Genomic DNA, 23,210 nt, shown 5'->3' with positions numbered 1-23,210 from the left:
ATTCGTTATTTTGTTTCCACCACTTCCTTAACGTGACTCTCTGCGAGCTCTTGCTAGGGGTTGGAGCTTCCACCACAGCAAATTCTCAATGCTCCAGCCTGGCTTTTGTGGCTCAAGTCGTATTCGCAGGATATCCGGAGCACGAATATAGTTTTTCCTTGTGCAAAACTGGATATTGATAGCAGCACGTTGCGCGAGAAACTTCTGCCAAAGTTTCAGAGAGAGAGAGAGAGGCTGCGTTTCTTCTCCAAAGGAGAGTGATAAAAACATATTTGTTCGATCTGATGTTAACAACACCACTTTCTCGCCACCCTCTTCCACCCCAGCCACACACACAGCTTTATCGGTCGCGCTCCTAACGTTTGTCATTATTGCCGCATGACCGTATCAGGATAGAAAACTTTTCCATAGAGTTTTCTCTTCGACTCTATCGCCGTACACTCGATGACTCGTGATTTTGCCAGGGCCAGCTTATCTCTTCGACGATATAAATGGAGGATCTTGACAAAAATATATATAACGGACTTTGGAATCCTTGTATTGGTTAAAAACTATTTAACGCGATAAGAAACTTTCTATGAACCCGAAGGGTAGCTCGCCTCCACGGTGGCTACTCTACTTGTTTTCGCATTCCGTGTTTACTTCGTATTTTAAATGCCAGAAAAGACGAAACTTTTTCATTTTAGTTATTGCAACTTTACAGAGGCAGCTGCGGAAAAGTGTTGTAACTTGGACACAGTGTTTGTCCGTATTATACCGATACAATATTGCATTCCACGAGAATTGTATTTCAATATTTATTTGCATAAATTTTCCCCAAATTGGGTAATAGACTTTGTGCAAAAAGAACTTACTCATAACGAATACTCTGTAATTATAAGATATGCTAATGAAATCTATTTCTTGGTACTGTTGCAGTGTCCAAGTGCTGAAACAATGGATACTTCAAGGAACTGGACGTGGGATGGAAAAGTTTCTCGCATACTTTGGCTAATTTTTCTGTTAGTCGGTTCATCAGCGGGAGGTACACTGGAAAAGTTACACGAAGGTAAGTGTGGCAATTTTCGAATGTGATTCTTTAATATAGAAATCTTATAAATCAAATGGGCAAATGTTTAATATTCAGGGGGTTTTAATTGAGGTACCAAATTGTAACGATACGTCATTAGCAGCCGTGGTCCAAGCAACATTTTAACGTGACAGCACTGACAGCATGGGGCACCAATGATAAATCTCTCTTTAATGTATGGTGTATGGTGGTATCTCGTTTTGGAACAGTCGGGCTAATAAATGGACATCAGCGCGTTGCTTGCAATTTCAATTACCGAGTGGTCATGTGTAATACGCCACTTTTTCCTACCAGAAACATCTTATAATTTTCAAAGTAAAAATAAAAAATATCGGCAGATGTTATTGGCGAAAGTCAAACTAGAACAATCGTCACGTAGTTGCATTTTTTAGGCAGTTATAAAAAAAACGAGAGAAATCGTCGATGTTTGTGAATGGCCATGACGCAGTACCATATCGATCGGTTCAGAATCTCGCTTTAGAATAGAAACATGTGGGTGTTGCACAGGTGGGTGATGAACTTCCTATTCCAAATCAACAGAGAAAATACTTCTGCTTAAAATCGCTTTTCCATTCACCTTTCATGAGCTCGTTGCTGAAATAGAAAATTTCAATGACCATGATAACGCCAAACGGGGCTTGTGCAAAGTTCAGACCTGTTACAATCCATGCTTATATTTATACCACCTTTTGTGTGAGAAGGAAATACCTAATTAAATAAGTACTTTTTAAATTTATATTACTAATAATATTATCCAATATCTATATTCAAACTCTTCACAAGTTTGCGGTAAATGAAGAGAAATATTATAGCCACGAAAAATTTCCGAGTGCAGAAAATAGAAGCGAGAGACAGTGATTTCGTGAATTGTTTAAAAGAATTATCTGTCTCGGTGGCAGTAGGTAGGTAGCGCAGATAGAGTATATCTACATCTAGGCCAGCCTTCCGGCTGATAGTTCCTCTATGTCCTTTGACCTTTCTGTCCTTTTCTTAACAACGTCTCTGTCAGGCCAGGTTCCATCTCTCCGCAGTCGCCTCTTCTTCCTCCCACTCGTCCTTCCTCTTCCGTGCACGCGACCAAAGTACGCTGTGCTTCTCTGTGCAAGCCAGCAAGCTCCGTTGCAACTTCCGACTGAATAAGCATCGCCACGCTTCCACTTCCGCTTCCGATGATGTAGCCTTTGACGTAATGCATACGATGCTTCCCCCCTCCCCCTCCCTCCGCACATTTCACCCTTTTCACTCCAACCATTGACCGATTCGAGCGGCCCGCGTCTTCTTCATTTTCTTCCACTCTTTCTCCAATTTTCCTCCTCGCTCTTCCCAAATTCAACCTGTCGTCCCACTTTTTCCCCCGGAATCCTCTGTCGATCCTCCGCAGAATTTCTCACACAATGACACATTTTTTCCACCGCAAATTCTGATAAAAAGAATTTAACCGCGCTTTCGGTCCACTTTTAGTTTCTTCCGAAGAAAACAGTATAAGAGATATCGCGAGTATTCTGTAACCTATAAACGACACTCTTCTATCCAGTCTCGTGCCAGTAAAATACGTTCGAGCATTTATCTTTAAAACGAAATTACCGCTTCTTCTCTCGTCTACGAACGAAAGTTTTATTACGAGTACACCAGTTTTATTTCATAGAGAAGCTTCTAGAGATAAGGATTATTATCTATACTGATATATATATATATAAGAGAGATAATACATATAGACTCTGTAAAAAATATAAATGTTTCCCTCGCCATGGAGCAGATATATATAATTTCAGAAAAGTGGGCTCACGATTTGCTCTTCCATTATTCCAGACAGGATTCCTTCTGACAATAGCATCCATCAGTGTTAATCTATTTTTGTCTTCCGCGAGATAAGCCTGATCTTTTTGCACCGCATCCGGCTCTGTTCAACACGCACCGTTCCTCGCTTTCCCCGATCCACTTCCGGTTTCCGGTAGACTTCCGTCTCGACAACGGTCATGAAAAATTACGCGCGTCGAAACGAACTGCCGAAAACGATTCTCATTCTGATGGTGCGAGACACAACGGAGTCTACGACCGAAGTATATAGCTCATCCATTTCTTCCCTATATCGATTATTCAACATATCTTTCTTCGAGTTCTATCTCTTCCAGAATTTATACACAAACCGTTTTCCCTCGTCACATAAATCACTTAAATAATTATTCCTTTTGTTTAATAATATCTTTTCCATTTTTATACTATATATTACAATCCAGAAACGTAGAATACGTATAGATACGTGTGTATACGTGCGATTTAACCCAGTTTTCACAGAAATTGGACTATATATTCCGCAAAAGAGAGAGCCATGGACATCCATCATTGGAGAAGAGCAAATCTCGACATTCGTCGAGGTCTTCCCATGCACAGCGAACTCCGTCCAACTCGCTTTCCTTTCAACAACGGAAGGGTCACTGGCGAGTTGCGTTGGCTGGGGGCACTTACCTAGCACATTCTCACGCGCCAATACTGAATTCTGCTTGATTTGTGAGGATCGCGCACCATCTCTTGCGACTCGTTCTACGTAGTTACGTAGATGGTAAAACCAAGTAGTAGACCTTTTCTCGACGCAGTGTCGCTTCGTCGCGCACTTCCCACTTAAATCTAGGTAGTACGTATATATATATATATATAAGTTCTCAGTTTTATCGTAACAACGTGCGTTCGCAGCTAAAATGTCTCTGACAATATGGCAAGGGAAAGCAATGGACGCGAAGAGGGATAAATTATTGCGATGTATATACCGAGACCCTATCATTGTATATATATATAGGAACATTTATCAGAACAGTGACAAAGACTTCGGTATATGTATACATCCTATGGTTATGAAAAAGAACGTGTATATATATATATATATATATATATATATATATATATATATATATGGCTCAGATCTAAACACACAAAGTTTTCTCTCTAATAAAGGTGTGCGAAGCTTTATATAATATAAATATATATTGTGTTTCCATCTGTATAAGCGTTTCAAGCGATCTAGTTATGCGAGCTGTACTCCCTGTTGTTCCCGGTGATTGGAAATCGCTTTTGTCGTTAAGCCAAATCGCGTTTCTAGATTGCCTCGTTACCTGGAGCTATTCTAGACACCTCGGACCTCACGACGAGCAAGCCGATCTGCACCGTGCGTTGCAAAAGCCTCGTTCAATTATCAGCGTCTATAGCCTCAAAGCAGTCCTGTAGTTCCTTTATTGTGTCCGCTGATTGCTGACTAGATGCACCATTTACGGTAGCCTCCTTTACAGGAAACCCTGTACCATCGTCACCAACGCTTTTCGTCAAATAAACACCTACATCGAAATACACACACACACACACACACACACACAGTTAACTGAAATATACTATATTTTGAAGAGCGATCCATCTCTCAAAGCTATGATCCATTCTGATCCAAATAAGATAACGAGGCTGGTATACGTGTATGTAGATATAAATATATATATAAAGTATGTGTAACGCAAGCTATTCCAACATTGGCGTAGACACGATATACAAGCAGGGAGCAGAGGAATAGAATAATGAGGAAACTCGAGTGGCCTGGAAGAAAGAATGAAGAGAAAAGCGAGAAAAAACTGCGGGACGAACTCTGGTGTAGATTTTCTTTGGATAAGCTGGAATATAAGGGGCAGGGGTAAACGGATCGCAGTGGCTAGATGGGAGGGAGGAAAATGGAGTTAGCAGCGTCGATGGAAAGAGACAGTGGAAAAGTTGGGAAATTCGTCGAGGTGGCGCCAAGACTTGGTGCGAGACAAAAGGGGTATAAAATGGTGGACTCCATGACGTTTGTCTTGCAGTTCTTTCGAACCTCGCCACTCGCACAAGCCCCTTTGGCTCGGTCGTTTGTTCTTTTGATTCTTTCCAGTGACTTGACGAACGAGAAGCAGCCCGCGTTGCCTACCAAAGTAACCCTCGGAATTTTTCTCCAAAAGTTTGGTTATTTAATTTCCTCCCGCGGTTTGCCGCTTCTTTTTCTTCTTTACCCTCTTCACCTTGTCACTTGGTCGACGCTTCGAGAGAGTGTGCCGCATCTTTCTTCAGCCCTATATAGTGTATATACGTATATGCCTCCTAGACGGGTACACTCCCATTTCTCGCTCACCCTTGCGGCCTGCGGTTCTTCCAGGTCGTCGCCTGCCTTACGCTAACGTGTCATTATTCGCGACGCTTACTACACGTGCGACTTGGCACCCTGTGTATAACAGCAAGAACAGGCGAACCCTTTTTCAATTATGCTGCACCTTACACGCATATATACTTTCGTTATTAAAGCAGCTTTTTCACAATTAACCGAATCTCCCTGATTTGCTTTCCCGCGAAACTATATATATATATATATACATAGTAACATTGAATTTTTCTTTTATACAGAAATATATACAAGCGTACATCGAATAACAAATACATTAGCATTCTTCTAAAAAAGAAGTAGGTACTTCAATCTGAAATAGCATGCATCGGCCGTAAGCTCCTTTACAACCGGATAAAGATCTCTCCCTATTTTATTCAGCCGTCTGGACGCGTTTTAGCCTTTTCATGGCAACATTGAATCGTCGCACTATCCAAACGAATCTTTTCGAGTAAGGGACCGCGGGCCAATGTTCCCGGATATTCCCTACGAACTGGCCACAGCTCTCGTCTCTCGCTCGACTCGACGCTCGCTATTCGCACAACCACTACCACGATCGAGCCTCATCGTTGCTACGCGTTCATTGGCGTAACCACTCTAGTCCCCTTCTCTCTCTCTCTCTCTCTCTCTACACACCCAATCACAAGCTGCAAATCCAGAGTGTTGGTGCCTACACCGATATAAAGCACGGCGTATAATTCAGTTTTACCCTGAAACGACTCATTTATATGCGTTCGTTTGATTGAATCTCTCTCCAGCATGGCCCTGGCTCCCTCCCTCTATCACGCATTTTCCATCTCTGTCTGTCACACTTTCTCCCCGACTCTCTCGTACACGCGCCTTTTGCTCTCTTCCTCTCTCAACCCGCGCGCGTTGTGCGCGGTACAGTCCTGGCCCTATCCTCCGCAGGCCCTTCCCTCGACACCCTCGTCAACGCCAACGCGGTTAGCTGTTTCAATTTCCCCTTGCCGCGCAAAACTGAAAGGCGTTCGCGTTGTCTGCTCTTCCCCCCCCCCCCTCCCCTCCCCCACCCTTCCTCTCTCTTCTGCATTTTGATAAAGTACCGCCCATTCCTACTGTGCTCGCGACTATAGCCAATAGTCAGAAATTGCCGTATATCATTCTTGCCAGTCTCGATAGTATATTCTGATGCTCTTAGCGTTGCTCGACGCATCGTATCAAAAGTTCTCGCTTTATTTTCTTTTGTCTCTTATCGACGTTGGAGCGAGAATCAATTGTATTTAAAAACACGATATATTTTGTCTTTGGGATACGACATTGCAATGTCGAGAATGCATATACCAATATAACCAAAGTATAATGTCTCATAGTTTTCTTTGAATGTTTAGGCCGGGAACAACATTTTTATTTCGACGAATGGGGGATCGACGAACACGCTTGATTATTCGAGAAAAGATTTCACGTGCTTATTCCGTTTAATACCCACAAAGATAGAGAGAGAGAGAGAGAGAGAGAGAGAGAGAGAGAGAAAGAGACCAAGGGATTTATGGTGGATCGACCTGACATAACTTTAGGGTGTTCGCGTAATACAATTAGATCTCACCCTCTCCCGTCAAGTTCATGAATATCAACGCCTGTTTGATTTGTATAATGTCGAGTTATCCTAGCGGAATAGAAATTCTTCGTGGGAGCGCAGCATCGTTTCATTCATGAGATAATTTTTCAGGGCGCGAAATTCGTATAATTTAAAAAGCCACACAAAGGATGGAATATAATTGGAAGAATAATTAATAGTCTATTGCAATGCTGATTAATGAGTAGTTTAAGATTTTATCGGCGTATTCCATTAGGAGAAGCATTGCGACGTATGATAAACGGAGATAGGAGATAAAACGAGTGAAGAGGTGGGGGGGGGAGTTAATATATGCACATAATCAATGATCATTATAATTATCGTCCGAGCGTCGAAGGCGTGTAGCTCGAAAATTGAATGCGGCAAAATTATCGATCGTTGGTGACCGATGGTGCATATATGGATACTGGTACGACCTTTCCAAGCCGGTCTATTTATTCCAGTTACTTGGCAGTTGGTGGCTAATTACTTGGGCTAACCGGTCGTGAAAAATGCACTACTAGCCGAATCCCCTAAAACGGAATGTATAATTGGGTCTGTGCATCGAGAGTGAATCCGGGGGTAGAGAAAGCGGACTGATCCGTTCGCTCTACCGTATACGTCACTGTGATCACTCGTGGTACAATACAGATGGCGGCGATCGATGAACGCATTGATGATCAGCTATATAATTAGAGACCTCACCCACCAATTAAACTGCATTTATCGAGAGCCTCTTCTCGAAACACCGCGTAGCATTAAACGTCGAATAACGCGCTGCGATCCACCCACTCTGCTCGCGGTTCAATTTTATTCCACTCGCGCGGAAAATAAATCAATTTGAATTTTGTATGAAGAAAAGCCACGTGTTACTCTCCCGATAAAAAATTTAGCTTTGCAAATCTTTCGGATCGATGAGAGAATCACCGTGACTTTCCAAGACCACTGTACATCCCACGCAATTGCACAGTGGGAATCTCCATTTCTCCGATTCGTTTCCACGTGCGAAACACTGGGTCTCGTCTCAGGGATCGAGACACGCTTGATTCGATAATACGCGTCGCGTCCAAAATGCTGCTGCTGTTTCGTCAGGCTCTCGCATCGCGAATAGCACAAATGTTTCGAATATTTTCCCTCCGTTTTCCGTGTCATTTGCTGCGTTAATACGACGCCGCGGTGTATGTATATATATATATATATATATATATATATACACATACTAGTATACTGGATATTAGTATCGAGGGCAGGTCCGGTGGCGTGAACGGAGCGAAAAAATCCGTCACGGGGTTTCCACGCGAATAGCCAAGTAATACAGGATATATTTCTTCTAAATAGGTGGATCGAGCTAAAGCTCGGTGCACGTGCACTATCGACAAGGGCTTCGTGCCTCGGGCAAGCAGGTCTACCGTGCACGCGTGTGTAGCTAACAAAGTAAGGGGGAATCCGTGCGTTAGAGTGAGTATTTTTTATAGCACATATCTATCTGACCGGCTCGGATATGGTGTATCGGCAGCTGCTGCCCTGCACTGCGACAAACGCACACTAAGCTGCTGAATCCCAGCCTGGCTGTATTATCGGTACGGCGTACGTGTATGTATATACACGTATACATACGTGATTCGAGTGTGTGCGCGACCGTGCCGTGCTGGCACGGCGGAATAGAGCAAAGTTTCATTTTCCCCGGCTTGGTACGGCTCGGTAAGCATAAAGGTTAGTTTTCAAGGGATGTATCGTATATATAATGCTGTATATGGTTGGCCAATGCTTGGGATACAGGATGCTCGAAGGGAGGGGGGAGGGGCGAGAGAGAGAGAGAGAGAGAGAGAGAGCTATCCGGGGCGTTCCAGGTGTCGATATAATCGAGAAGCTCGTCATCAAAGTACCCCGCAGAGTCTAGAGAGAGCTGCGCGCCAGTGGCAGCCCTCGTTAAGGCAAAAACGCGAGAGATGATGGATGGATGCTAAATTGCATTAATTAAATCCACCGTGACACCCTCAGCTGACGGCTGGGCGTCGACATTGCTAGCACCGCTAGCGGCCTTGGTATCACTCGACGAAGGTGCTCTGGCTTGTCTGTGATTGAGGCGTGAGCCATTTAACAGAGTATGGGTCACTTTGATGATTACACTTACCCGCAAACCCCTCGCTGCTCTCCATCCGATCGTTCACTACCAACCGCACTCACCTGTGTATGCTGTATGTGTGTGTCACAAGCCGTTCTTCATTCCACCTGAGACGAAAAATATTTAAATTCGCAATAGTTATTGCCATGAACTAAATGGGAAATGGATATAAAGTGGTGGGATACTGAGAGGTATTTTAGAGTTAAATCTTATTGTAGAGGATGCTGCAATCTCGTTAAATTTATATACGATTTAACGATCTGAAAATTTTAAATTCCAATGGTTGCGTGTGATAATATTGAAATATTTGCAAGTGTTTCGTACTTTTATTAAATTTTAATAGCTGATCATTTGCATGATTTTGTCACTGTACGTACGGTTAAAACGATTAAGCGAGGAGTGAATCGGACGATCTCTAAATGCTAAATTGAAGAGGAAAAGCCTGTGAAATATAGAAGGTTTATGATTAGCTTTCAACAAAGAGAAGTATTTTTTAGTTTCCAAAATTAGCAATTTTCTTCTCGCAATGCATCGGGTAGATTTTTTAAGAGCGCAAAAGAGGCACGTTTGCCCTTTGGTAAATAGTCAGACATATCGTGCAAAATTAGAATCGCATGCAGCAACGAAGCTGCTTCTTGACGAAAGGCTTCATCTTTCGAAAAATCCGATGATGAGATCTCTCACTTTCGATGATTATAACGTACGTCGAGCTGAAGATAATGAACGGTCTGCCACATACACATTAGCAGTAATTTAGCACGGCTAGCTCTGCCCTACTCACCTTTTTCCGATAGAAAGAAAGAACCAAGGAAGCGAGCTATATATTTCCTGAAAACGGGTTAATATCACGGATACTATATATCACGAACCAGCCTTCCTGTAATCTGCTAAAAAAGATCCTCGCGTTTGATAGGTAAAAAGTAGCCGTTGATAAGATTAATCGTAGCATTGATAAAGCAATTTTAAGCTAGGTTACTGATCTCGTATAGCAATTAACGTTATGGTGTATATAATTGCAGTGTGGATTTTTGAAGCTCGATAAATTTGGAATGGAAGATATGGAGAATGTGCAATCTTTCGTTGCAATAGGTGGAAAATTCAATTTCTGCTTGGGTGTGCGTGAGTTTTGGCAGCAGAGTGGCGACAAATACGGAAATACATTTGAAAGGAGGGTGAAAGCAGATGGCGCGCAACATTACCGTAGAACACGAAAAGAAAATCACGGTAAGCTCGGCCGGTTTCTGTTGATCTTCATGGCGACAAACATTTCCGTTTCGTCGAGTAGCAGTCGAAGGGAGATCGGTAGATTCGCGCCTTCGGAATACCAGAGTACGGAGGCGTCAAAGGCGTTTGAAGTGCCTCCGCGGAATAAAAGGATAATGTGGACTCGATTTGACGTTCCTGAATATTTAACACCTCAACGAAAGCTTTTTCACCTCCTGCTCTTTACCCAGAGCAATTTTTGTCTCTTATACAAAATGAAAGTAACGAAGAATCCCAGCCAAATTTATTAGCTTCGTATCTGATTCTTGTCAGTCTAATGATATCCTGCATCGAAAAGATGTATGACTCTCTAACCGAGGGAAAAACACTTTTAAAAGTATTTCACCCCCTTCTCAGATTATTAATGTAACCAAATCGAAAAGTCTGTCGTTTTAAAGTTAAAAATACATATAAATATTACACCCTTCGACGGAGATTGTACAATTAAGAAACCAGCGATATGATAAGAATAATGGAGAGAGTCTGTTTGGTTAATTTTGAAAAGAAAGAAGTAAAATAGGATGCTTAAAAAGTAAGTATTGGAAATTACTGCCCTCTCGTATTCTTCTTCCTCGGCGATTGACCGACGTATCACTTATATTTCAGAAATTGATAAAAATTACATGTCTGGACAGTTTAACTTGGATATACGAAGCGACAGGTTCCTTCGGTGTGCGAGAACGATCGATATTTCCTACAATCAACTATTGTGAAATTGATTGCACCGATGAAACTAATTTTCAATTTCTTCAAGCTATATCATAGACTATTCCTCGTGCCACGTGTGCACATACTTTATAAAGTACACAGGTGTACATATATATACAGATGGGATAATACTTCGCTGTTTATTTACGCGTCTAAAGCTTGATTTACATTGCTTTCACTGGGCTGTAATATTACGATCAACACTTGGTCGATTATACGCTGAATGCTTCCACTACTTTGTGTACCAACCTTGTACACACTATAATAGTACAAATAGCGCGTTACACATCTCGTACGAAACACAAATTTTAGTTTATCCATTGATTTATTTATTATTTGTACTTTGACTTTTCATTTATAGCAAAAATCTCGTTTGCTTTTTTCCACCAAAAAATATCCAGCTGTAATCTAGAAAAACTTTTACTCCACGTTTTATTTATAAAACTCTAGTGCATATTCTGGGTACATTTAACTATGTAGTTTCGCGTTTGGTACGAAAGGCTTCAATTAATCTCATTTAACACCTTTAATGGCGTCGCGTCTACTTTTCCACGCCTTGAAAAACGAAAAGTACAGCATTATTGAGTAGCGAGTGAAGTGGATAGTTGTTGGTGTCAGTTTTGATTCGGTGCGCGATCCCAGTGGCTGATAAGCGAGAGACGGAAAATAGATATATAAATAGATGAATTATTTTGAAAGGGTCGGGAGTTGACTGATCTATCAGCTGGAAAAAGGTTGGTGGAGGTCATTGAGGATGAAGGGAGGGGGGGGGGGGGGGAAGGTTTCGACCAGTGGTTGGAGTTGTGGGCGGTGGAGCTGGCAGCGAAGGTTCATGCAATTCTAAACTATTGCAATGAAATGGGATAGCGGTTGGTGGATTTGTCGGATGCGACTGGCTGGCGTGCCAGGCACGATTCTCGCGAAAGCACGACACTACGAGGGACGAGAGAGAGAGAGAGAGAAGGAGGAAGAGGAAGAGAAAAGACGATTCGGTCGAAGAGTTGAAAGAAGAAGAGTGTATTATATATATATAGGAAAAGAGAGAACTGTATGGGTAGTTTAGGCCGGTGTTTCTTGGCGTTTTAGTCGGCTTTCCTTTGTTTTAAAATTCTTACGACTTTCCTTTCTCGACTACTATCTTACCGGCTTCCTCTCCGGGGACAACAAAGGAAGTGGCCTGTCCTACCAGAATGGTGGTAATGGCGCTGCTATTGCTGGCGCAAAATTCTCTCCACTCTTTTGCACGACGCCAAGGACACTTTGTACTCGCACCGGGGTCCCGGATGCCTCGCAACTTTCTTCAAGGCACTCTGCCTTGCCTCGTCTCAGCTAACTTCTAGGGTTTTCGTATTAGCATATCGACTTATTCATATACCCGCTTAACTCTGTCTTCTTCCTCGAGAGGTTCCTCAGGTGCCGCATTCACCTCTCTCTCTCTCTCTTTGTATTTTACTCCTCTCATCCGAGTACCTTAGCTTTAAGATTCTTCGCTTTTATATCGCGTTGCTCCCCCGTGCGTACTGCCAAATGCTTTGCTGCACCGATTACGCTCGAATCACTGCGCCGTAACTCCACTTTCCACTTTTTCCACACTCGCTACATGTACAGAAAACCATCCAAGAGGCGTCCCAATTCTACCCACGCTCAAATTTAATTTATTCAACAGGATGTATGGACGGAAACGTTCAAGAAGATTCGATTATTATTGTATACCAAAGACGCGAAAACGTTCTATTCCTTCCGTGCAGCGTTGCCTCTTAAAACTTGCTAAATTTATGAAAGGGAAGTTTAAAATTAACCACTGCATACGCCATATCGATAGGTTAAAATTGGCGATTCCAATAAGAATCAGACTGAAAGGGGCACAGAGTGGGCGTGTTTAGGATTGATAGAAAAATAGGAGTTTCGAGTGGTGGGAGGGAGGCCTATATAGAGTTTAGAATTGGAAGGAAGGACGGAAGGACGGAAGGAAGGAAGGAAGGAAGGAAGGAAGGAAGAGGAAGGAGTGCGTGCGACGCGGTGCGGTACGATGCGGGGGCAGTGGAAAAGTGAACCGTGCGAGAGAGCGGCGCGTTCGCCAAACGGAGCCGAGCCGAGTCGATGTTGGCCGAGGCTAGCCGAGCATTCAGCGACGCGGCAACTCGTGAACGAGGGTAACAGTTGTGCCGCGGCCTCCGTCGAGGGAGGTTTCATCGTTGCTGCACCGCTTAACGTGATTCTTCGCGAGAGTCAGCGCAACGTGTCTCTTAAAACCACCAAACCATGTTGTGACACTATCCATCGCCGAACCATCGTAGCTCGGCTGGTCGCACTGCTCCAAAAATGCCAGTTTCCTAGAGAAGCGTCGCTGAGAAAGTACGTCGTTCCGGAGGAGCCGCTAGATCGTCCCGAGCAGCAGATGTGACGTCGGCCTCGGTCCTTTATGTTTTGTTCAAGCTTCTTCAGTTGTGTCGATCCTGTTGAGTTTTCTTGCTCGACCGTTACTTTCTCAACTGTCTCGGTTCAACGCTCGACCGTTCGTCAACTCGATCCTTCCCTGTAATCGACGAAGAAACGTCGCAGTGTCGAGGATAAAAGTGACGTAACGCGGTGGTGGATAATAAGGGCCGAGGGAGTCGACGAAGAGAGTTTGAATATCGAGACGGTGCAGAGTTGCCGAGTTTCTTCGAATCGAGTACCTCGAGAGTCCTGTTTTTCCGGAGATTTTCCTGGACGGCGGCTTTCGTTGAGAAGGGCGAGGGAGTCGAGCAAAGTAGCGTGACGTCGCAGGACTACCTGTGACAGCGGAAGCAGGAGGACGGAGGGCATCGAGGAATAGGAGGAGTGGGGGGCGGAGGAGGATCGAGAGAAGAATTCCTTTGTGCTGGGAGCGCTTAAGGAGGCGAGCAGACACTCGGGCGAGCTGTGCGAGCGATCGAGGAACGGCAGGCAGGCAGGCAGGCAGGCAGGCAGGAGGAGGAGGAGGAGGAGGAGGGGAGGAGAGGAGAGGAGAGGAGAGGAGGAGGAGTAGGGAGAGAACGGAGCACGCGGTCGAGTTTCTGGGCTTGCTCGCGCTGTGCTGTATACCTGCAGCCGAGAGGGAAAGGAAGGACGAGGTACGGACGACACGCTCGCCTCACCTGCGAGAGAAAGACGGATAACGCGCGCTTTATAGACCGGTGAACGTTCCTCGGTGCGTTGCCAGCGGCAAAGGGCAACAACCACGCTCTGCCCGGAGACTGGCGTTCAAGGCCAGGTCGCTGGCTCGCTGCCTCTTCGTCCACGCTCAGCCGGCACGAGAAAAAAAGTTTGAGCGGAAGAACGGTGCACTTGTGTATTTTAAACAGTGTGGTTCAGTGTGCTATATTTTGCGGATAATCTCTTTCGGTTTCCAAGGTCGAGAAGAGAAGATAGGTAATCTTCGAGGGAAACAGTGTTGTTTTGCATTCGTCCGGATAGGATATACCTTTCTTTCCAAATCGCGGACTTTGTTCTCACTGATTTGGAAGTATGCAGGCTTCGAGGCTGGCGGACGTGATGGTGTTAGTGAGGGCAGCTGTTCTCGCAGCTGTCCTAGGCCAACTTTTCGGGCCCAGCATAGCTAGCAGGCCCATGGGTGCCCATCCGGGCCATGCTTACTTTGAACAACCGTGCTGTGGAAGATCGCATCTCAGGCATCATAAAGGTTAGTTTCGGGGAGTATCTCGTTCTTCCTCTCTGTTATTTTTCACGTTGCACCGATTGCGATAATCTGTCGACGATGCGAGACTTTGAGGAACGACGATCGATCTCTGTGGTTGAATCGTGAAATTTGCGAACACGTGGTCGGATGACGCTGGATTTTAAAAGACCGTGACAATAGGGAATTAGCCAGGTACAATGGTTGAACAGAAATATCTGTGTTGGTTGCTTAATATTATCAGTGATTCGTAACAATTACGTGATATTTTCCTGTCGATAACAAAAGGATTAATGTGTTTAGTCATTACGAGATAGCGTCGCATCATCCTCGCTTCATTAATATGTCAAACGGCTTTTAAAACGTGTATACCAACACCAGTTGTATTATTTAATAGACTTTTACATGAAAGTTGACGCGTCATCTCGATTATGAAAATATCAAATATCCGCCAGATCCCAGCAACGGTATTTTTCGAGTGCGAATTCTCCACGATTATGCTCCAATTCGATTAGAAAATAGAGTCCTCCGTCCAGTCATTCCAATTCTGCATTCACAAGTCTCGCAAAGTCCTTATGAAATTTTATTTATAACTACCTGCAATAAAAAGGTGCTTTCGAAAAATTTGAGAAAAATTATCGCCTAGCGTCAAAATGACGAATCGATCAAACCCAAAGACTCTTCGGGAAAAAAGGTCAGTACCTTACCTGTTCCTAGTTAGTTTTCTCAGAAACAACATATCCATCAGGCGTGGTTAAAAATCCCTTCGAGGGTCGTATAAGGGCATACCTGATGAAAATCTCTTGGAATCAGGTCCGCGTACGCGAGGCTCGCTTATCCTGACGAATATTCTAGTCGAGTAGTGGTTCTTCCGGAGGGTGGTTTTTCTTTCTCCCTATTCAGGAACATTGTCTCCGTTATGGTAAATCATTAAAGAGTGTGGACGGTAGGAGTAGGGCCATAAAAACGCAGCAAGCCGAAAACCCGTTAGCATACATCACCAATATTATCCGAGGGATCCTGCCACGCGATATTACCGGGGTTTAGAACGCCGGGACTGACTTCATTATGTACCGGGGGAGAGAGAGAGCATCGAATGGAATGTGGAATGGTTGGTTGGTTGGTCGGTTGGTGGCTTGGTCGGCTGCTTGGCTCGATGGCTGGCTGGCTGATTTCGTTCGTGTTCAAGTTGAATGTACAGTCGGTACTGGTTGGTGCGTGCTAGAGATCGCATGTATCACGCGCACACTACCTTGCAAGAATACTCGCATACATAGACACGTACACGACTCTGACACAGCTAGCCCATAACCCTTTCCTCCAGCTCCTCCTCCTACCGAAGCCACTCCGCAGAAAGATAGTGGACGTCGCGTAATATCCTGACACTGACCGAGAGCACCGAGACCAGTGCACAGCTGGTTCCATATGCTTTAATTCCCCAAACTCCACCGAATTAACCCGAATGAACGCGAAACTCTACCGCAGCGATGACATGCGACGCATCAAACTACCGTTTATATCGCCCCGATTAATATACACGCTAATTAGAAATTCCAACTCGGAGAATACTCGTATTTATAGCACTGGACCAATTTATATTTTTGCCACCGCACCGCAATGAGATTTGTAAACTGTATTTCCAAGCATCGTTAAAAATCGCTTACATGTACAAACACGTTGACTTCATCACGGATAATAATTGTAACTCGTGCAGAAGCGTGAATAATAGTTACAGCTCGCGTTTCAGAGACGCGAAATGACTAATGGCGATATCTGGTCTAGCATTACAGTACTCGAGACGATACGAGTGAAAGGGGATACGCGAATACAGTAAGTTCCATTTGTAAGTGTTTATAGCCTTACGTGGCAATCGATAGCCCTTTGATGACCTTTTGTCTCGTTAGTTGACACATTTTATAAATTGAAAGTATTTCTTGAAAAGAACAAATTAATATATATATATATATATATGCATAAGAAGAAACTTATAGTGGAAGCTGGAAAGTATATACATTTGGGTGCAAGTGGTCGATAGTATAATCATTCCATTATGCCTTCTACCATATTTTTCTGTAGTCTCAAGCGCAAGATTTACTCCGCTTAGCAGATTACCCGACGTAAAACCTTAATTCGACCGTAAATTCGAGGAGCACGGGCGAGTACTCTCTTTGCACTCCATAGAAATCTGCGAATGATGTTTGCGTAAGTAGCCGAAGTAAAGGCGATGGAAAAGGACGATAGGGAGGGGGTGGGGGTAAAGGAATGAAAGAAGAGGTAAAAGGCGAAAAGAGGGGATCGCGCGGCAAAAGGGAAAAGTCGGGAAACGCGACCGTGCAGGAGTTTTCCCTTAGTCGACGAGGTCCTAAAGATTTCCAGCATTAAAAGCTCACGAATCGCAGTATCTACCCACAACCTATATTCCTCCTCTGTGTATATGCTTCCCTCAGCTTCGTGCCTCCTTCCACGTACCTTTCGCAAGCTCAGTAAGATTGCGTAATGAACGTTGACTGCCAAACTTCTTCATCATGTGCACATTGGAGAAACGTCATCGCCATCCCTTTAAACGCATCAAATTCTAAATTACAAAACTCTTTTTCCCATTGCCAACTTTTGGATCTTCCATATATAGCTTCCTCGAATATCTCATTTTTTAATTATACAACCCCCGTAGCATCTTATATTTAGAACCAATATTGCTCGAGTCGTAGAAAAAAGCAATCGAAGAATTTCATCAGGGTTTAAAATCCATGGAACTTTTATTTATATTCGTTTCCTGCCCTCCTCATCCTGTTTTTTTCCAAAGTCAAGTTTTCGCGGATGCTCGTATACGAAAAGCTCGCGAGAGTGCGAGAAGGAATAAGAGCAGAACGCGGAGTGAAACGAGAGACGAGGAGGTTCTCTCGGTACGAAGGTATAGTAGGGGAAGGAAATCGTGTGTCGGAGGAAGAGATACAACACGTCTCTCGCCCGACCGCGAATATACTGTAGAGGAGACTCTTGTACGAAACTCGTAACTTTGTTTCTAGTCTGGCTCCGCCAATTGTGAGAGATTATTTAGTCGATGCAATAAAAAACCTACTCGTACTGCATGGAAAATTCCCGAAGACGAAGCGCGCAAAAAATTCCAAGCACAGTGCGCGTACTTTAAAGTTTATACGTTCTGTAACGTAATAAGCGAGCGGTACTTGAGATCGTTCGAAAAAGCGCCGTTCTTTTATTTGCCTGCGCGAAGCTTTTCAGACATGGACGAAAGATAAAAGTCGTACGAATAGGTGCACTACACTCGTTCGTCCAACTGAAACATTGACATGTTTTTAAACAACGTCGTCTGGATATTTCAGCTATTTTTTTATGTTTTAAATACGCGAGGATTGGCAAGTGTGCACGTAGCTGTTGTATTTAAAGAAAGAAAATGGTACCAATCGTTCGGTGCATGAACATGGTTGCAGACCGAAGCTGAAAATAAGTGGAAGCAGTTAGAAGTTTTATAGGTTTGCCGGTCTGTAGTTACTGTACTTTAAGAGGCAAGGTTCACCTTGATCGGCTGGAATAATTTTTTTCGACTTTTGAGGCGCGGAGGATCGAAGTAAAAAGGTGATTCGTGGAGGGAGAAAGTTCGCAAGGACAGGCGGAACGCGGGATAGGGAACGTCGGTTGCTTCAACGATGGGATTACCTTCACCCTCGGGAAAGCCTTCTTCCTTTTTTCTCTTGGCCTCCTCTCCGACACATCCCGACGCTTTTTACCTTCCTTTTTCCCATGTCCATTCCTTTCGCTTTTCGCTGGATCTCGCAGCTTGCTCCACCAGAAAACACTTTGTAGTCGACGTGTAAACGCGCACGTTTTTTCGCCTACCATCCCATATACGTTTGGTACGTACAATATATATATACACCTCCATTCGTCAATGAAATAAAAAAGTAGTCTAGCAGCATCCATTTTCCAAAATCATTACAGCTATTCTGTATGCTTTACAAGCCCCCTACACTATTAGATAAACTTATCGGTAGCCAGAAGCTTTATGTCTGATACGCGCTCCCCTTTTTATGTTTATGTGTACGGTATTCGCAAAAATATTGGCCAAGCCAAAATGGAGCCTGCGATAAATTACCGAGGAAGTAGGTAGAGAGAGAGAGAGAGAGAGAGAGAGAGAGAGAGAGTTATCGCGTTAAATATAAAAGCCCATCAAATTATTATTCGCGAGTATAATTTTTTGGAACGGCAGGGGGCTGGTCTGAACGTCGAATATTCCATTACCAGCGAAAAGCCAGCATTTCTCCCTTCTCGGTTTGCCGCGGCTGTTTCATCCTCGATTCATCCCTTTCCATTTCTTTCAGCTTTGCTCCTGTATTTTTCAGAGACTCGCCGTCTCTCTCTCTCTCTCTCTCTCTCTCGCTCCCTTTTATCCCAGTCGGCCGAATCGCGCGCCTCTCCTTGTCTCGCGTGGGAAACACTTTGTACTCGACGTGTAAATGGCCGGAGTTTCTCCGGTCGAGCGAAGACCGGCGTGGGCTTTTTGAGCCGCAGGACTCCTCGCGCGCGCGCGATAAAAAGGATAATGAGGATATAATGTGCCGCGTGGCGTCTCGGGCGTTTAGGCGAAACGCGCGTTATCGCGTTTTGCCGGTTAAAGTCCTGCCATAATGAGAGCCGTAAAAAAAGGATCAGATTGTACAAACGCCGCGGAAAGCTCGTAAAAAGGATGCGTATCGTGCGAGCTAGGGCGCGTACTCGTGGATTTTAATGAAACTCGCTCGCTGGACGTACGTGAGCTAAAAGCTTGGGAATTCGCGATCGTAACGCGACCCCGTAGCCCCTACTGGCGTTTAATTAGATCCGGTTACGACGAGGAGGAGGACAACGACGAAGAGGCGGTCATTATGAGCGAAAGGATGCATGACCAATTAGTTCCTAGCTTCGGATACAATAGCACCGAGACCGTATCTCATGTACCACGTACCTTTCGATAGTGAATCACCTACACCCTACACCTATACTATATATATATATATATATATATACACATCTCCCTCGGGCATGCCCGCTGCTGCACGAGCCCGACGAATTCCAATAAAACTGCCAACGCACGCACGTGACGTTATTAAAATTTTATTCATGAATTTGTTTTATGCTCTTTAGTGCTTCGGTCGTAACGCGATGGCAAGGACGAAGCGCAGTCTGGCCGTGAAAAAATGTGCATTGGCTGATCTTTTCATCCGTTCTTACTGGCAACGAGTGTCGAGGAAAATCTCGCTAAGGACGGGGAGCTGGCGCCTTTAAGTCTTTGCTTTATGAAAGTCATTGTGTACGGCGAGCCCTCTGCGAGGAACGCGGCATTAGAATCTCGTAGCATCGCGCTGCTGTGTTGGAAGCTATACACAGCGGCGAGCTTTTCTAGCTCGGTGATTCTAGCTGCGAGGCTCCGGGGGAACTTGCAAGAATGTCTCGAGTTCTTTTACCTGACTTAACGAGATTCTGCCAGGATGCGGCTTTTGCCATGCGAGTCGTGCCGCATCCCTATTCAATTGCAACTTTTGCACGCTGCTGTACCGCGATTGCATCGTCCAAGCACACCAATCTGCATGTGCATGTGCATTCCACGACTGCATTACAGCACCGTTTCGCAACGATTGCAGCTGGCAATTGCACGTCGCGCTGTGGCAAAGACCCGAAACTCTTTCGCGTTGTCCTTTTCCCCGATCGAGTACCAACACACTGATATATATATATGAACGTAGGAACGTTGGACTTTTTTCGAGGAAAAGATTCACCATTGGTCCACTGGATTGTTTTCGCTGGCTGTTGTAGCAAGAGCAATTAATTGTCCAGCTTGGCTCGGTTAATGTTTGCTGCCTGATAATGCTACACGCCGCGGCAAACGCGCGTTCGTACAATCGTAAAGTGTTACAAAGGAAGTGCGTTATCTCGATGAATATGTTTGTTACATCGGCCAGTGCGTGGTACAATACCGAATCTGGGAAAACTGACACTCGAACAAAGCCGGCGTAAATTCGAGCACAGTTTCGAAAATTATATACCGTTGACGTTTCCAAGCAGGAACCTCCCAATAAGATATTATTTGAATATCCACTTGCTTAGATAACAATGCTGTATCAGTTATTATGTACAGTTGTAGAAACGTATTTGCAAGCTATCCTGCGAGACATCATTTTGTTGCCTCGTGCATTTCCTGCTGGTACACAGCGAGAAATATATTTTTTACATGCGAATAAATGTTGCTGCGAATACCTCCACTTTGAAAAGTACTTAATTTTAATGAATAACTCATTGAATCAAATCAAATTTAATCCTTTAAATTAAATTCATCGATATCAAGTTAAATTTAACTGTTGTACAGTATTAAATAAATATTCATGATGAGGTCAAGTGCATATCTCGATGGATGTATTCGTTGAAATAATTATTTAAACAAAGAATAATGTTTCTCGTTATACATATTTAAGATAATTTTAGGGACACGAACGCACGATCCTATATTTATTAGTTTATTTATATGCATCCACGAATTTTTCACTTAAACCCTTTTATATATAGCAAACAGCAAAGGATGCTCGTAGGATTCTTATCGATCAACGTCGTTTCCAGTGTAATTAGTAATTACGGTATACGAACCCTTGTTTGTAGATTATACGATTTCAAATGTTATTATTCTTGATTAAAAGTTTCGTTCGGTTGACGTTTATTTGATGAAGTCTTGACGCTAATGATTAAACGCGAAACTCGATACTTTTATCCCGTTATTTGTTCAATATGGATGATCAATGTCAGAGTTACGATAGGTCGGTGTATACGGTTACGAAGATATTCTATCGTGCAAACAGAGGGTTAATCATCTAATCGGCCATCCCTCTCTCATGTACGCTTTTCCCCTTGTATATCCTCTTTCGCGCACAAGCACATCGAGTGCTAGAATCGTGAGAGACCCTCGAAATCTTTTCACGTGCCGTGTGCGCCGGTTCCGTTATCTGGAGTCTACCCTTCGGAGTTACGGCAACTGATATCTGCTCGTCGCACAAAATTCAGATTCTCCTTCGTCGTAGTTCCTGGCCGTTCAACCATGACGAGACGAGAGAAAGGAAATTGAATCTCCTTTATCGGGAACGAGGACGTTGAAAAAAATGTCGAGCCTCGCTCTCGCGATGTTTCCTTCGTCCCCCGCGCGGGACTGCGCCGTACCGGTCGAGTGAAAAAATTGATACGGCCGATAGGAACGCGTCTCAGGATAGGAAATGACACGGGATTCTTTTGACAGTTTGCGGTATTCCCGTTGAAATCCTCTCCACCCTCCTCGTTCACTCTCGCGCCAAGCGTGAGAATTCCGGTGTTTAAGAAACTATGACGTTTAAAGCATATAACTCTTCCTCCTCGTCCTCTCTATTACGGGAGAATATATCTTTGCCGAGATCGCGGAGCGGAAAATCTCGTAGGTCGCCCGTTATAATTTGGGAGCCGAGTGTATCGTCGTTAGACATGAAAATTTAGCAACGAAGTGGCTTGCTTGGAGAATAAACTGCGTCGACAGTGACAGGGTGGTGAAGACCTAAGCTGACTGTTCCGTTGTACACTCTGTATATAGCGTTCGTTTACTCTCTCTCTCTCTCTCTCTCTCTCTCTCTCTCTCTCTCTCTCACTCCACACGAGAGAGAGAGAGAGAGAGAGAGAGACGCCAAAATGGTCTGCTTATACGAGACTCCTTCGCGGGTAAAGCGAGGACCTAATTATATTTAACGACCGACAATAAAAGGCGGGCGTCGACGTCGCGGAATTCGCACGTAATTACGGTAATCCCGGAGAGCCCCGGTGTACACGCGCGTATGTGTATGCACGTGGGGGTTGAGCGTATACGAGTCATCACCCCGTGGTGGCTTCAACTGTCTAGAAGCTTCGCAGCGGATCCGCCGAATGCATAAACCACCGGCGTAAATCATCGCGTGCGTGTTTATCCAGGAATTGCATGCTGGCATTCGTGCGAGATTCCGGACTCTGCACATGAACCGTTAAGGCCATGCCTCGTATGGCCCCGGTGTGTTGCAGGAACATACGCAGACTCTGCAACGGTGCTACAGCCAAATTGACAATATGATTTCGATATGGCCCGACGCACGTTGACCAGTTTGTCTCTCACTGCAGCTCACGCAATTCCTGTTCGCGTCACGTGTCTTCCTCCTCCGTTCTTATATAATTATTCCATTAAAGAATGTACGTTCGCGTGGTGGAGAATTTATTCCTCTACCGTGTTTTTATCCCTTAAGAAACAACCCAGTATTTCACTCGTCGCCTCTTTCTCTTTCCCTCGCTGGAAATAACCGAGGGAAGAGTTGGTAAATGGAATGTCAGTGAACGAGGATCGAGGCAACAAAGGACAATTCCAAGTTCTGGAGTTCCACGAGGAGCATGGAAGAAGTATTATAACCGTATCTATAGCTGTGTACGAAGGGTAATAGTCGACAGGGCCAGTTAATGCTTTGTAATGGTCAAGAAAGGGAGCGAAAACCGGGATCGCCCCTCGTAACGACCTACAGCGGAGCATCGCAACTGCACGACCCCATCAAATCTGATACTACGCATAGCCGCGACGGGAACATGCTGTCGACACTCTCCGAAACCGCAAGAATACGTGTAAAAATA

At 44.3% G+C, this 23,210-nt stretch overlaps 1 protein-coding gene across 2 annotated transcripts in view; it reads left to right on the top strand.

Annotated features, from left to right (window-relative positions):
- Window positions 1–23,210, top strand: part of Sema2a (Semaphorin 2a) — a 140,785-nt gene that overhangs the window by 5,268 nt on the left and 112,307 nt on the right. Inside the window, exon 2 of one of the 2 annotated variants that reach the window (XM_066735288.1) lies at window positions 919–1,048. In XM_066735288.1, coding sequence (XP_066591385.1) covers window positions 919–1,048 — 130 coding nt within the window. Of the gene's footprint in view, window positions 1–918; window positions 1,049–13,827; window positions 14,568–23,210 lie in introns of those variants that run through there. The other variant, XM_066735287.1, reaches the window with a different exon arrangement.

Source organism: Prorops nasuta, unplaced genomic scaffold (assembly GCF_024137725.1).
Source record: "Prorops nasuta isolate Cenicafe-Biocafe unplaced genomic scaffold, Cenicafe_Pnas_1.2 PNAS00014, whole genome shotgun sequence".
In the NCBI taxonomy this organism is placed as follows: domain Eukaryota; kingdom Metazoa; phylum Arthropoda; class Insecta; order Hymenoptera; family Bethylidae; genus Prorops; species Prorops nasuta.
This window is presented reverse-complemented; position numbering and strand designations above follow the sequence as displayed.